The sequence below is a fragment of the Oryctolagus cuniculus genome, chromosome 8 (assembly GCF_964237555.1).
Source record: "Oryctolagus cuniculus chromosome 8, mOryCun1.1, whole genome shotgun sequence".
NCBI classification, from domain to species: Eukaryota; Metazoa; Chordata; class Mammalia; order Lagomorpha; family Leporidae; genus Oryctolagus; species Oryctolagus cuniculus.
In genome coordinates this window covers 15,291,394-15,307,561 of record NC_091439.1, presented here as the reverse complement: position 1 = coordinate 15,307,561, position 16,168 = coordinate 15,291,394, and the positions used below count along the sequence as shown (strand labels likewise).

Genomic DNA, 16,168 nt, shown 5'->3' with positions numbered 1-16,168 from the left:
GTTTTGTTATTTTTGCTATTATTTTTCTTCTAATATAAGAAAGACAGTATTATAAACAAACACACTTTAATCAAGAAAATCACCTATTTGAGATTCTGAAGAACCAATATTTCAGAGATCTATGGTTTCAAACTCATACAGATTAGCCAAGGATGTTGATTTATGATGAAAATCTATTGAACCTACATATGTATAAGGTGATATCAGTTTTCCTTATTATCATATTTCACTCAAGTCCCAATATTTGTTCCATTTGTCAGTTAACTATATCAGAGATTTCACTTCTAGACTAACCATTATATTATCATTACAAGTGTATGAAATTATAGATATTGTAGTCTTTAATAAACACATTGTCAAAATGCAGAGATATTAAATCAATAAATCTCATCTATTATATCCTTTAATTTTTGCAGTCTATAAGCAACTGTCAAGTCTCTAGAATTTCACAAAAATTATCATCCTGCTATTAAAAGTAAAGTTACTTCTATAGAGAATTATTTGTAGGAATATATTTAGCATATCAAATGGGCTTTAACCAAACCAAAGCTGCAAGTTGTGTGCAGGGAAAATGTGAAACTAGGATTGTCTGGGCTTATGTGACATGCCAGGTGATATGATACTGGTAGAGCTGTTATTGATTAGCATTGCTTAGTAAACAATGAGGACAGAATAAAGTGAAGGAAGGGAGGAAAGAGGGGAGGAAGAAGAAGTGGAGGGGGATAGAGAAGTGAGGGAAGTTGCAGAAAACAGGGACATACTAGCTACACTAATGAGAAAGAGATTTATTAAGGCATAAAGATAGTGCAAAAATTGTTGGTATTTCAGAAGAAACAGATTTCCAGAAGATTTTCATGAATCACCCTTGAATCAGCAAAGCTGGTTTCCCCAAATCAGGAAACTGAATTAAAAGCTACATCACAACCACTGACCTAAGAATTACCAGGCCAGGCCACTGCCTTGAGACATCCTTTTAAAACAAAGACTCTGTACTCACCCCTTATCACTACATAACCAATTTCCAAAGAAGAGTTTTATTTTTGGGGCAAGGGAGGCTGAATAGTTTTTGACTTATTAATATTATTACTATATTAAATTGGATATCTACATTTTATAATATGGAAAAACAGCAAATAGCAAAATGTACAGACTACTCAAAAATTGGAAGAAAAACAAATAAAAGATATCCATTGTGGAATTATTTGTAACAGTTCCAAAACTTGAAAGTTCAGGGATTTATTCCAGAAAAAGATAACAGTTAAAACAGCAGACTTTAGCAAATATATTTGTTCAAAATTTTCAGCAAACCTATTTAGAATCTTGGTTGTCTGAGACTTCACTCTTTGTTTTCAATAAGTTTAAAAATGTGTGTGTCTTTTGTGTGTGAGAGAGAGAGTGAGAGAAAGACAGAGAGATATTTAATTCCACGTTGTTTCACTCACTGCAATATAATGAAGAGCTACTTCCGAGATGGTAAGTCTTGCCTTAGCACCAATATCAGACTTCCTTTTCTTGATTATTTATACTGATTTGAAAAGTTCGAAGATGGTTCAATTCGCTTTGCCCTCCATTGTTCTGTATGAAGTAGTTTCTGAGAGCCTATTTATCCACGTGGGAAATGGGTGGTCTTTTATATAAGAATGGTTATCAAACTACTACTGAATATTATTTACTTGACAAAAATGAAACACAAATAAAGACAAAACTCGCAGTTCTTCAATTATCAGAATGAAAATTACATATGTAAGAAATGAAAAAGAAAAACGAGTTTCCTTTGAATCCATGCTAGGTGTTTTTCTTTCTTTTGATGAATTTCTCAAGATAATTAGCATTAAAATAGTGTGAAACAAGAAAACCCTGGATTGTTTGGGTAATTTTTTGATAAAACTTCGAAGTTGAATGATGGCTATCCAATTGAAGCCATTTGCAATATTTCTTGTTCCTCCAAAGAATGGGGAATGCTATTTACTTCCTATGGCAGAAATTTGCACATTGTCTTCCTTACTGCAAAGGTAGATTACATTTCCTGGTGCCTGTGAGGGTAGATAGAACCAAGTTAACCAGTTCTCTCCAATAGAATGTTAATGGATAGTTATGTTCCAAGTTTAAATTGAAGTCCTTAAGAAGTTGGTATGTTTCCTCCATGCGTTTTCTTTCTAGGCCTCCCAAATGGTTGCAAAGATGGCAACAGTGGCCCCAGTGAATGGTAAAGCTATCAGGAAAGAAAAATCCTGATTTCCTGAAAGACTAAATGGAACAGAGTCCCTGATAACTCTCACTGGATTGTGAAGTGGGGAAGATGAAATTATTACCTTAAACACTATGATTTTTAGGATTGGTTTTTAACGCTGTTAGCCTACTCTGACTTACAAACTTCTGAGTGTCTAAGGAGAAAGTAGTTAACAAAAAAATTTGTTCCATCTATAGTTTATATTTGTGTGAGAATCCTAAAGCAATTTACAAATGTATTGTTGGTATTAGCAACATTAAGAAAATATTAATAGTTACACAGTGTTGCATATTGTGTTAATTGTATCTGTGCTTTGGAATGAGAGTTAAGAAAGTAATAGATAGATGAGAAAAAATTTTCTTAATTTAAAATTATCAGAGTTTCCTTAATTTAATTTTTTGAGAAGTAATTTATGTTGCTAGTTCATGTGAGTTTGGCTTTCAACTCCTCTAATAGCCACATTTATTAAGAACAATACAGATTTATAAGAAAATGTAAAACCGAAGACATAAACAATTTAAAAGATGTAACAAACTTGAATCTTGACCTTGCATTATGTCTGATTTTTCCCCTTAATGCACTTTTATTTAATTTGGCTTAGATACTTTAAAGATTGTATTAGTCTAGTCAGAAGCAGTGTTTTAGAATTCAGCTGGGTCATAAGAACTTTCTCACCACTCCATTCTAATTTGCAGTTTTGCTATAATAAAAGCCCTAAATATATTGCTACTGTCTAGACGTTTTATCTGAAACAAGTGTCCTTTGTAGTCTCAGAGGACTTTTCTATTTTATTTCCAGTAAATCAAAGTCTGTGAAGAGCTTCAGTTCCTATTAAGACATACCCTTCACAGTCCAGTGATTGCCAACTGTGGCAAGCCATTGACAGTTCATTTACATATAAGTGATGACTTCCATCAGGTAGTTGGCTCAAAAACACAATGGACATTTAGAGCATGTCCAATATTTCTTGTTCTTTGATGAGCATCAAGTGCCAATTTTTATTCAGAGACCAACTATTGAAAAGTGAAGGCTTCTTTCCATGACCTTACACTGTCTTCTACAGATCTACAGTGACATGTTACCACTGAACTTCATGTAGGATTACACCTTTAAAGGACATGAGTAGCCCTACTTCAGTTCTCTAAAAATCAAGGACACATGAGTAAAAACCAATAATATTCTAGTAAAGGAAAAAATGAAATACTTTTGTCTATTGCCTCAAATTGTCATATTAGCTTAACTTTATAAAGTAATTTTGATAATTTTCATGTTAATTTTTCCTTATATATACTTACCACTTGAAATAATAATTCTAGAATGCTAAGAAATCCTGTATTTAGGTTTTAAGTGCTTTCATTACAACTTAATGGTTTTGTTTTTGGAACTGAGGTAGATAATCTGGCCAATTTTTTATCCTAACAATGCTATTACAAGGAGCAGGCTAATGATCTGTTACAATAATGATATCCAAATCATGTGTGATTTTTTTCTTTTAATTGTGCATTCGTTTAGCTTTTTTTCATGTCCTTTAAATAATCAGGTTACTAAACTCAGAAATACTGTATTTAACTCTCACATTTTCATTTTATACTGAGCAATGTATAAAATAATAATAATAAAATATAAAAATAATGCCATGACTACACTAAAACAAGTTCAAATAATTTTTAAAAGTTTATTGTCATCTACTTCAGAACCAGAATAATATACACACACAGAGAAAGAGTGAGAGAGAGAGAGGGAGAGAGAGAGAGATCTTCCACCCACTGGTTCAAATGCCATTACAACCAGGGCTGGGTAAGATCTAAGCTAGAAGTAGGAACTCTGTATGGGCTCCACCATTTCTGGCAGGGACACAAGCACTTCAGCCATTATCTGCTGCCTCCCAGGATGCATGAACAAAAAGCTGGCCCAGAAGTGGAGATACTAGTTTTCCAACCAGCACTCCAGTATGGGAAATGGGCATCCCAAGTGGCGGCTTACCCCACTGCACCACAGCACTTGCTCCACAAAACATATTTTGTGAAAACATTTCCAAAATATTTAAGTGATGAAATATATTCTGAAAAATAAATTCCTTGACATATGATTTCAGCAAAATATCACACAATTTTCACTTCTTAAAGAAGAAAAAAGATGAAATCAACAATACTTTATACAAGAACTATGAATTTTAGAAATAAGAATTCCGATGTTTCTTAGTGGAATTTATTGATAATGGAAGAAAACAAATTTTAATTCAATGAAAGAAATACTTGACACTACATGGGTTCACATCAGTATGATAAAACAGATTTTTTTGATGATGATGATGATTCAATCAATGGTTTTGTCTTTTTTCTTGTTGATTGAGAATGAAATCGTGGCCATTGTTTTCCTGTGTCTTTGGATAGATAGGTTCAACTATTAAAGGTTAACAGCATTGTGTTACAACTTCTCATGATTTATAGTGTAGTTTCGTTTTCCTTTCTCTTATGGATGCTGCCACCAACTTCCCAACAACTCGGATGTTGGCTCTCTTGAGTACCGGATGTCCACTCACTATAATGAAAAACATATAGTTACATTAATAGTTTTTCAATTAATATGATAGAAATGTGTCATGAACTCCAGAACACTACATATAATTAATTATGGTTGTCATAAACCATGCAAAAATTTTGACTTGGACACATTTCCTTCCAATATATCACATTACTTTATATATCCAAGGGATTCAGGAGAAATCACTGTTGTACAAATACATTAGGAGAGGGGTGTGAGAAATTGGATCCTTCTGACATACAGGATGCTTGAAACAAATTAGATGTAACATATTTTGTCACAAAACAATTATATTGAAATTTTTATATTACAGTACAATCAACTCTGATATCTGAATAGATATAACCCAATATTTTATACATTTCTTGTACTTACTCTATCTTTATGTATAAAATGACTTTCCACATAGGAAATGAAAGCCATAGATTTATTGTGGCCACCATTATATACAGCAATCATTCATAGATAAGGTGGTATATCTTTGCTGTTTTGTTCCTAGAGTTGTTATTAAACAAAAATATACCAAACTAAATAAACTAAGGAAATGAGACCAATTCATATTGCTAAAAGAAAATGAGTGACTTGATGTGGTAAGAAATGGTACTGTGACTACTTTTATGCACATTAATACTGCTAATAGACACATAGTAAAGCCTCATAATAACAAAATTAAATGAAGCCATATTAAAAAAGGACCTGAATAGGCATTTCTCCAAAGAGGACATAAAAATGGCCCAAAAGGTATACTTAAAAGTGCTCAAAACCAACCGAGGGGGAGGGAGGGAAGAAGGAAAGAAGGGACTATTAATCTGTTCTTAGACTTATATCTGCAAATGGGGCCGGCACTGTCACACATAGGGTTAAAGCCCCAGCCTGCAGTGCCAGTATCCCAAATGGGTGCCGGTTCAAGTCCCCACTGCTCCATTTCTAATCCAGCTCTCTGCTATGGCCTGGGAAAGCAGTGGAAGATGGCCCAAGTTCTTTGGCCCCTGCACCCATGTGGGAAACATGGAAGAAAATCCTGGCTCCTGGCTTCTGATCAGCTAAGCTCTGGTCATTGCAGTCATTTGGGGAGTGAAACAGCAGATGGAAGACCTCTCTCTCTCTCTGGTTCTACCTCTCTCTGTAACTCTGTCTTTCAAATAAGTAAAACAAATCTTAAAAAAAAGAATTGTAGCTGCAAAGCACATTGAATTTGTAAAAAAAACTAACACAATTGATCATAATGAAAGGACTAAGAGTCAAAGGGAGCACATAAACAAGTCTAGTACCTGCTAACACTAACCGATGGAATAAATAAAGGGGAGAGTGATCCAACATGGGAAGTGAGATACTCAGCAGACTCATAGAATGGCAGATGTCCTAAATAGCACTCTGGCCTCAGAATAAGCCCTAAAGGCATTCGGATCTGGCTGAAAAGCCCATGAGAGTATTTCAGGCATGGAAAGCCAAGACACTCTGGCAAAAGATCTCTGCGAGTGAGATCCCAGTGGAAAGAACAGGTCTTCAAAGAAGGAGGTACCTTTCTCTGAAGGGAGGAGAGAACCTCCACTTTGACTATGACCTTGTCTAAACAAGATAAGAATCGGAGAACTCAGAGGGCTTCCATAGCCTTGGAAACTCATGACCGGAGCATAGGGAGACTAGTGATGCCATAGACAGGAGTGTCAATTGGTAAAGTCAACAACAGGAGTCACTGTGCACTTACTCCTCATGTAGGATCTCTGTCCTTAATGTGCTGTGTATTGAGATTTAATGCTATAACGAGTACTCAAACAATATATTTCACTTTGTGTTTTTATGGGGGTGCAAACTGTTGAAATCTTTACTTAATGCATACTAAACTGATCCTCTGTAAAAAAAAAAAAAAAAAAAAAAAAGAAATTGTCAACTCCCAACTTGACTCTCACTGGGATTAAACATGACAATAGGTCTGATCTGATTTCATCATCATTTTAAAAAAATCATCTATTATTTTTCACTTTATGTTTTTGTGTGAGAGCAAACTGTTGAAATCCTTACTTAATGTATACTAAGCTGATCTTCTGTATATTAAGATAATCGAAAATGAATCTTGATGTGAATGGAAGGGGAGAGGGAGTGGGAAAGGGGAGGGTAGTGGGTGGGAGGGACGGTATGTGGGGGAAGCCATTGTAATCCATAAATCGTACTTTGGAAATTTATATTCATTAAATAAAAGTTAAAAAAAAATTAAAAAGTGTTCAACATCATTAAACATCAATGAAATGCAAATTAAAAATGACATATCATGTCAAAACCATAAGAATGTGTAGTATCAAAATGTTTAAAGATAACAGACATTGGTGAGGGTGTAGAGAAAAGGAAATCCTTGGGCACTGCTCATGGGAATGTAGATTGATGCACTAATGGAGAAAGGTATGAAGGTTCCTAAAGGTATTAAACATAAACCTATCATAGGACCCAGCAACCCCTTTTATGGGAATCCACCCAAAGGAGTTAATATTGTCATCTTATAAAGATAACTGAATCCTATTTTCATTGCAACACTATTCATATCCAGGATATGAAAACAGCCTAAATGTCCATGATTAGATGCATGGAAAAACAAAATATGCTGTATACAATGGATATTACTGCCATTTGCCATAACATGGATGAAATTGGATGACAGTATGCTATGTAAAATAAGCCAGATACATCAGAGAAAATATTGACTTCTCTCACTTGTATGTGGAATCTAAACTTTCAAATATTCATAGATAGAGAATGAAACAGAAGTTACAGGGGCCACCTGGGAAACTGGGGTCTGTAGGTCATTGGTTAAAAAGTAGCAGCAACGTAGGATGATCTAAAACACAACATGAGGACTAAAAACATAAAATTATTCAGCATTTGTCATTCCTGCTAGATGAACAGATCTTCACTGCTCTTGACACAAAACAAACCAAAAATAGGTATTATATAAGCTGATGGATTTATTAATTTGCTTCACTAAAGTAACCATTTTACTATCAACATGTATCCCATCTTGTGCATCTAAATATACACAATAAAATTTATCATAAAATAAATAAATTAGGTGATATTAATGGTGATTAGTACTGCTAATTATCAGAAACAGATGGATAGACCAATGGAACAGAATAGAAACACCAGAAATCAATCCAAACATCTACAGCCAACTTATATTTGATCAAGGATCTAAAACCAATTCCTGGAGCAAAGACAGTCTATTCAATAAATGGTGCTGGGTAAATTGGATTTCCACATGCAGAAGCATGAAGCAAGACCCCTACCTTACACTTTACACAAAAATCCACTCACCATGGATTAAAGACCTAAATCTATGACCCGACACCATCAAGTTATTAGAGAACACTAGAGAAACCCTGCAAGATATTGGCACCAGCAAAGACGTCCTGGAAAAGACCCTAGGGGCGCAGGCAGTCAAAGCCAAAATTAACTATTGGGACTGCATCAAATTGAGAAGTTTCTGTACTGCAAAAGAAACAGTCAGGAGAGTGAAGAGGCAACCGACAGAATGGAAAAAATATTTGCAAACTATGCAACAGATAAAGGATTAATAACCAGAATCTACAAAGAAATCAAAAAACTCCACAAAAACAAAACAAACTTCCCACTTAAAAGATGGGCCAAGGACCTCAATAGATATTTTTCAAAAGAGGAAATCCAAATGGCCAACAGACACATGAAAAAATGTTCAAGATCACTAGCAATCAGGGAAATGCAAATCAAAACCACAATCAGGTTTCACCTCACCCCAGTGAAAATAGCTCACACTCAGAAATCTACCAACAACAGATGCTGGCAAGGATGTAGGGAAAAAGGGACACTAATCCACTGTTGGTGGGAATGTAAACTGGTTAAGCCACCATGGAAGTCAGTCTGGAGATTCCTCAGAAACCTGAATATAACCCTATCATTCAACCCATCCATCCCACTCCTTGGATTTTACGCAAAGGAAATTAAATTGACAAACAAAAAAGCGGTCTGCACTTTAATGTTTATTGCAGCTCAATTCACAAGAGCTAAGACCAGGAATCAACCTAAATGCCCATCAACAGTAGACTGGATAAAGAAATTATGGGATATGTACTCTACAGAATACTATACAGCAATCAAAAACAATGAAATCCGGTCATTTGCAAAAAAATGGAGGAATCTGGAAAACATTATGCTGAGTGAAATAAGCCAGTCCCACAGGGACAAATATCATATGTTCTCCCTGATTGGTGACAACTAACCGAGCAACAAAAAGGAAACCTGTTGAAGTGAAATGGACACTATGAGAAACGGTGACTTGATCAGCCCTTGCCCTAACTGTTGATGAACAACTTAATACTTTATCCCTCCTAGTATTTTTTTTTGTTTGTTATACTTTATACTATCAGTTGAATTCTGTAATTAATACAGTTATTCTTAAGTGTTGAAACTTAACTGAAAAGTGATCCCTGTTAAATATAAGAGTGGGAATAAGAGAGAGAGGAGATGTAGAGTTTGGCCCATGCTCAATCGGACTTGCCCCAAATGATAGATATAGAAACGTGCGTGGGGATTCCCATTCAATCCCATCAATGTGGCATGTACCAATGCCATCTCACTAGTCCAAGTGATCAATTTCTGTTCACAATTGATCATAAGGAAAAGACTAAGAGCCAAAGGGATCACATAAACAAGACTAGTGTCCGCTAATACTAACTGATAGAATTAAAAAGGAGAGAACGATCTAACATGGGAAGCGGAATACACAGCAGACTCATAGAATGGCAGATGTCCTAAACAGCACTCTGGCCTCAGAATCAGCCCTTAAGGCATTCGGATCTGGCTGAAAAGCCCATGAGAGTATTTCAGGCATGGAAAGACAAGACACTCTGTCAAAAAAAAATGACCTAAATGAAAGATCTCCACGAGTGAGATCCCAGTGGAAAGAACAGGCCATCAAAGAAGGAGGTACCTTTCTCTGAAGGGAGGAGAGAACTTCCACTTTGACCATGGCCTTTTCTAAATATGATCAGAGTCGGTGAACTCAGGGGGCTTCCATAGCCTTGGCAACTCATGACAAGAGCCTAGGGTGATTACTGACGCCATAAACAAGAATGTCAATTTGTTAAGTCAACAACAGGAGTCACTGTGCACTTACTCCTCATGTAGGATGTGCTGTACGTTGTGATTTAATGCTATAACTAGTACTCAAACAGTATTTTTCATTTTGTGTTTCTATGTGGGTGCAAACTGTTGAAATATTTACTTAATAGATACTAAACTGTTCTTCTGTACATAAAGAGAATTGGAAATATATCTTGATGTGAATGGAAGGGGAGAGGGAGTAGGAAAGGGGAGAGTTGCGGGTAGGAGGGAAGTTATGGGGGGGGGGGAAGCCATTGTAATCCATAAGCTGTACTTTGGAAATTTATATTCATTAAATAAAAGTTAAAAAAATAAAATAAAGACCTTCCAACAGAAAAAAAAAAAAGTATTGCTAATTATAGTTCCTGTTGTGATTATAAGTTAAAGCAATCATCCATTGGTATCCTCATACATTTATTCAAGGTAAGTATAGAGTGAGTTAAGTTTGTTCTTGAGGTGGGATCCTAGTACGAAGAACTTTCCTTATATGAATTTTTCTACAGAATGAAATACCAATTATACATTTCATCAGGCAGAAGGTAGCTGGAAAATAGGAGTACTCAAAGTGGACAAAATAGAAAGAGACTATCATGGTCCAAGTACTTGTTCATATACATTTGAGAACAAATCTAGGTTTAACACTCATTCTGAGTTTCCTTTTTTGTTTTTTTTTTTTTTTGACAGAGTGGACAGTGAGAGAGACAGAGAGAAAGGCTGTTAATTTAAAAGATTATATATCTGATACGTTTATAAGTATTCAAAATATGGTAGCAGTATTATCTACACTATATTATCATATAGGCTAACTAAATTTCACTAACAAAGTTTTAATCTCTTATTTCGTAAACATTTACATTAAATAATCATTTCATAAAATATATTAACATGCTATATTCTTAATCCTCAAAGCAGATATTCTCAACCTTCATTTTTGTCATCTTATGATGGAACAGATTCAGAGAACAATTCTTTTGATTAAAACATGACAAATCCTGAACAGAATATTAAATATATTTTGACTGCACTGCTAAGCTGGCAGAGAGAGAGAGCAAAATGTAGGGGCCAAAAACAAAGTAGAATCAGTAAACTTAGTAGGTATTTGTGAGCTGAAGCCAGCTGTATTGGTCTGAAGATTTCTGTTCAACCCTGTATATCTGAATTTCACACTCCTGAGAAGAGTAGGGACAGGACATAACAGACAGAGTCCACCCCAAATGGAGACTATAGTGTGAGGTCACCATGGAAGGCTTGGCCCTAGAAGACAGAACATCTCAGTGGGTAGAGATAAGGAAGGGAAGGAAGGAATACAGGAGGAAGAGAAATAAGAAAGAAAGGGGAGGGAGAAAGGGGAGAAGGAAGGAAGTGAGGCATGATTGAAAATAAGGAGGGGAGGGGATTGTGGAAGAGTAGAAGGAAAAGAAGGAAAGAAGGGAAAAAGGGAAGGAAGAAATACAGAAAACAAAACTTCAAAAAGGAGAGCAGTAAGGAAATATTGCTGTTTCCACGAGGCTGTGCAGATAGATAATACCAGAGCTAGCCCTTGGTTTGATGTTCCAGTTACTCTCACTTGTGTGATACAAAAATATCTCAAATGTGAAGTTTGTTGGACACAAAAACAAGTAAAAAACCATTCTGGAGGAAAGAAATTTCAATAAAGTACTTTAAAACCTGTCATAGAAGCATATTTTATTAAACCTCAATGTGTTGCAGTGTATTTTTAAGTGTAAATCAGGTTAAGAAGTAGTATCTACAGTATTATTACAATTTCTAAGTTGTACACTTAGCAAAATATATAAAGTATTAAATATCAAAATATAAATAGTTATTAGAATTATAATTTAGCCTTAGGTTTTTTATCCATATTTTCAATGGAAAATATTATTTATTTGATAATAATTGTAGAGATTTCCAAGGTTCCAATTCATAATATGTGATAGAAAGTTATTTTTATTATAGATACTTAATAATCAGCAATTAGATATTTCTACTATGAAAATTAATTTTATTGACTTTTTTAAAGAGGAGGAAAGAGAGAGAGAGCTCTCATCCACTGGTTCACTCCACAAATACTTGCAATGGTCCAGGGCTGGGCTAAGGCCATTGCCAAAGGCCAGAGCCAAGAGCTGGAAGTGCAATTCAGTTCTGTGCCAGATGGTTGTCAGGAGCCCCGTACTTAAGCCATCACTGCTGCTACCCAGAGTCTGCACTGGCAGGACGCTGGGGTCAGGAGCCGGAGCCAGGAAATGCATGCAGGTATTTTATTATGGGATGCAGGAATATTAACTGCTAGATCAAACACCCACCTCTTATTTCAATAATTGAAAGAAATGGCTTCAAATTGTGCACAATTAAAATAAAATATATTATATCAGAACACATTTTATCAATTATATTTTCAGAAATAAAACAGTATTTTTTCTCACAGGTCCAAAATATGCCTTCCCCTATATTTTGTCTTAAATTTGAGGTATATTTTATTATAAAACCATGTAAATTGAGAACCCAACATGGCTAAATAGGGAAAAGATTTGCTGATTTTGACCATGGATTGATAGCAGATGAAAAGGGAGAAGAACTGTGTCATCAGGGGGCAGTTAGAAAGAAGTCTGCAACAGAAAAACTACAGAAAGAAGAGAGGTCATGGAGCAGTGAGACAGTACAACCACCAGCAGCAAGCAGGATGATTCCAGCAACCCCCGCAGTCAGTGGCTGGTAGGAATACCATCATCTCAGAGTGAGCAGAGACAAAACTGTGGCAGCCTCTGCCACTAGTGATATTGCCTGGGGATGAACCCTGTGGTTCCTACTGACTTTAAGTCCAGCCTGAAGTACTAGCAAGAGGAATGTGAAGGCAGAACACATTTCTTTCCTTCTCTCCACCAATCAACAAGCTTGTCTGGCAACAAGCAAGAGGGAATTGCCATTTTAACAAGGTGAAGAGAGCCTGCTGCAGCCCATGTGCAAATAGGGGATTTTCTCAGAGGTTAAGCCCACAGTCACCACTCACTTTGAGTCTAGCCTGGAAGGCTGGGGGTGGAACATGGACTTAAGTCCACGAGACAACTCCCTATCCTACCAATATCAACACAGTGCACTCAACTTGCCAAGGCAGAGCAGCAACGGACCTCTTTCTTGCAGACAGCTGGCTCTGGAAATACCACTGTTCTCTCCATGAACAGGGAGGCTCGGGAGACTGAGAATGGGTACCTTCCCTGTGACTGTGGGAATGCTGTGGCTGTGGCTGTGATAGGGCACAGGATGTGGCTGGCCCATTGGGCAATCACTGAGTCTGACGTCGGAGGCTCAGAGTTCCCTGAATGCTGAGGTGGGTCATTGTGGATGGCTTCACGTTCACACTCAGGAGCACACAAATTCTTTGTGCAGTACATGTACCTGAGTGGGAGGGGAATGCAGGCACTGTAAGCTCATCTTGAACAGTTGGTTTCCCTTTGCAGAGAGGGGCTGAGGCTGTGAAAACACCAGCTGAATTGATCATATCTTCTGCCTGCTGACAACAGAGGTGATTGCCATAACCAAACTGTGTGTCACTCTGGACTATTGTGCCATGCTCAAGCAATGGCAGAGTTCCCTGGCCTCACATAGCACACACATCTGGATACCCAGTGAAGGAGAACAAAATCCACTAAGCCATAGAGGCATATATCAAAGAAAAAAGTCCCAAGAGGAAAAAATCAACAAGCGTTTCCACAGATGCCTAAAAATAAATATAAAATTCAAGAAACACGAACAAGGAAGACAACATGACTCCCCCAAAAGAAACATAACAACACTTTAATATTAGACTCTGAAAATGAAGAGATGAAATTGATGAAATGATGAACTGATGAAATGCCCAAAAAGGAATTCAAAAGAATGATCAGAAGATTACTGAAAAACACCGAGAAGCAAATACATGAGTTAAAGAAATCTTTACAAAACACGGATGAGAAATTCTGCTGGGAGATAGAGATACTGAAGAAAAATCAAGCTGAAATATTAGAAATGAAGAATTCAATATATCAAATACAAAATAGAGTGGGAAACCACCCAAACGAATTCAGTGAGGTAGAAAAAGGCTATTTGAACTAGAGAATAGATCTTTAGAAATATACCATTTAGACAAAAACGGGGAAGAATAAATCATAAAGACCAAAAGTAGTGTTTGAGATTTATGGGATACCATCACCCAATCAAACATACATGTCTTAGGAGTTCCTGAAGGCATTGAAAAAGAGAATGAATTATAACACCTATTCAGTGAAATAATACCAGAAAACTTCCCAAATTTCTAGTAAGATCTGGACATACAAGTACAAGAAGTACATAGAACTCCTAATAGGCATGATCAGAAAAGAACTTCAATGTGACATACTATACTCAAACTTCCACACTTAAAGCACAAAGAAAAGATCCTAAAATGTGCACAGGAGACATGCCAGATTACCTTCACTGCATCTACAGTTATTTGACAGTTGATTTCTCATCAGAAACCATGCATGCTAGGAGAGAATAAAGATAGTTCAAGTCCTAAAAGTAAAAACAAACAAACAAAAAACCTGTCAACCGAGAATTCTGCACCCACAAAAGTTCTCATTTAGAAATGAAGGTGACATAAAGACATTCTATAACAAACAGAAATTGAAAGAATTTGTCACCATTCATCCAACCTTACAATTGATACTTACAGAAGTGCTACACACAAAATCAGAGACAGACAGAATCATGAAAGAATGTGAAGGCAGTAAAAGTAGAAAGGAAATCCAAAACAAAATGGCAGGACCAAGCCATTACTTATTAGTAACACTTTGAATGTAAATGGCCTAAGCTCTCCAATCAAAAGATACAGACTGGCTGAGTAGATTAAAAACCAAGACGCGGCGGAGCCAAGATGGCGGAATAGTGAGGGCGCGCACCGATAGTCCGGGAAAATTTAGTTTAATAAAAGGGGAGTTACAGTAGCCGCAGAAAAAAGAACCAGGAAAAAATTGCAGGGGAAACCCTTCTGGATGGAGCAGCCGTGAATTGGAGGACCTACTGGGAGAACAAGGTCGCCCACTGCGCGGAAGCCAAGTCGCAGGACCGAGCCGCAGAAGCCCCAGGGTCTGCGTGCCAGTGCTCCAAGGGGAGTGCATGCCACACAGACAACAGCGGGGAGACTTGGGACGCTCAGGGCTCCGAGTCCACACATCGGCGCTGGAAGGGGAGGTGAGCTCAATAACCCGAGACATTGGTGGGGAAACGGGGGTCAGAATCTAGAGGGGGGCTGGAAAGTGCAGCAAACTCACTACCGGAAAGAAGGAAAAAAAAAAGCTTCGGGGTTTCTCTTCCCCCTAACCTTGCAAAGGTTACAAGGCTGCAAGGCTTGAAGAATTCCCAAGAGACAAAGAGCAGGCCTCCTCTCTGGATTTACATATCAATGGGGGAGAGCTAAGGAACTGAGTCACTACAATTCAGTAGCCTAGGCAACCCAGTGGGAGTCCAGGGGAGCCAAAGACTGGAAGCTAAATACCATCAATTCTGCACAGCCCTGCCCTGCGGTGTTACTTACCCCCTGAAAAATAAAATAAATAAATAAATAAAAAGAGAGAGATTTACCACGCATAACCTGAGGGTGTCACCTTTGCACACCCTTAACCAGGAAGAACCAGGCAGAGCTCTCAGGCCGCACCCATCTCAAGCCTCCAAGGCTCCTCCAACAGCAGGCAGTCCACTTAACACGGACACAGTATAAAAAAAAAAAAAAAGAAAAGAAAAAAAAAACGCACAGTGACGCAAGAAGAATTAACTATGCCGAGTAACAAACACAGAAATAGAGGGAGCAAGATCAACGATGACACTATGATGCCTCCAAATAAGCAAAACACCCCAAGCCAAGAGTATGAAGATGAAGAGATAGAAGAAATGCAAGATACGGATTTCAAAAAATTTATGATAAGAACATTTAGAAGTTTTCAAAAGCAAATCCTTGAACTACAGAAATCCTTAATGGACAAGATTGAAAATCTCTCTCGTGAAAATGAAATTTTAAGGAAGAGTCAAAATGAAACTCAGAAACTAGTAGAATAGGAAAGTGTAATAGTGAAGAGAAATCAAAATGAAATGAAGAGCTCAATAGATCAAATGACAAACACATTAGAAAGCCTTAAAAACAGAATGGGTGAAGCAGAAGAGAGAATATCGGACTTAGAAGATAGAGCACAGGAAAACATACAGTCAAACCAAAGAAAAGAAGAGGAAATTAGAAACCTAAAAAATATTGTTGGG

The 16,168-nt window shown here is 36.9% G+C and overlaps 1 protein-coding gene across 22 annotated transcripts in view; it reads right to left on the bottom strand.

The window, feature by feature from the left end:
* Positions 1–3,893: 3,893 nt before the first annotated feature.
* The window catches only part of IQCM (IQ motif containing M), a 577,684-nt gene continuing 565,409 nt past the window's right edge, over positions 3,894–16,168 (bottom strand). For all 22 annotated transcript variants that reach the window (XM_070047451.1, XM_051819390.2, XM_051819388.2 and 19 more), the window contains one exon: positions 3,894–4,771. In XM_070047451.1, coding sequence (XP_069903552.1) covers positions 4,668–4,771 — 104 coding nt within the window. In that variant the 3' untranslated portion in view covers positions 3,894–4,667. The remainder of the gene's footprint in view (positions 4,772–16,168) is intronic.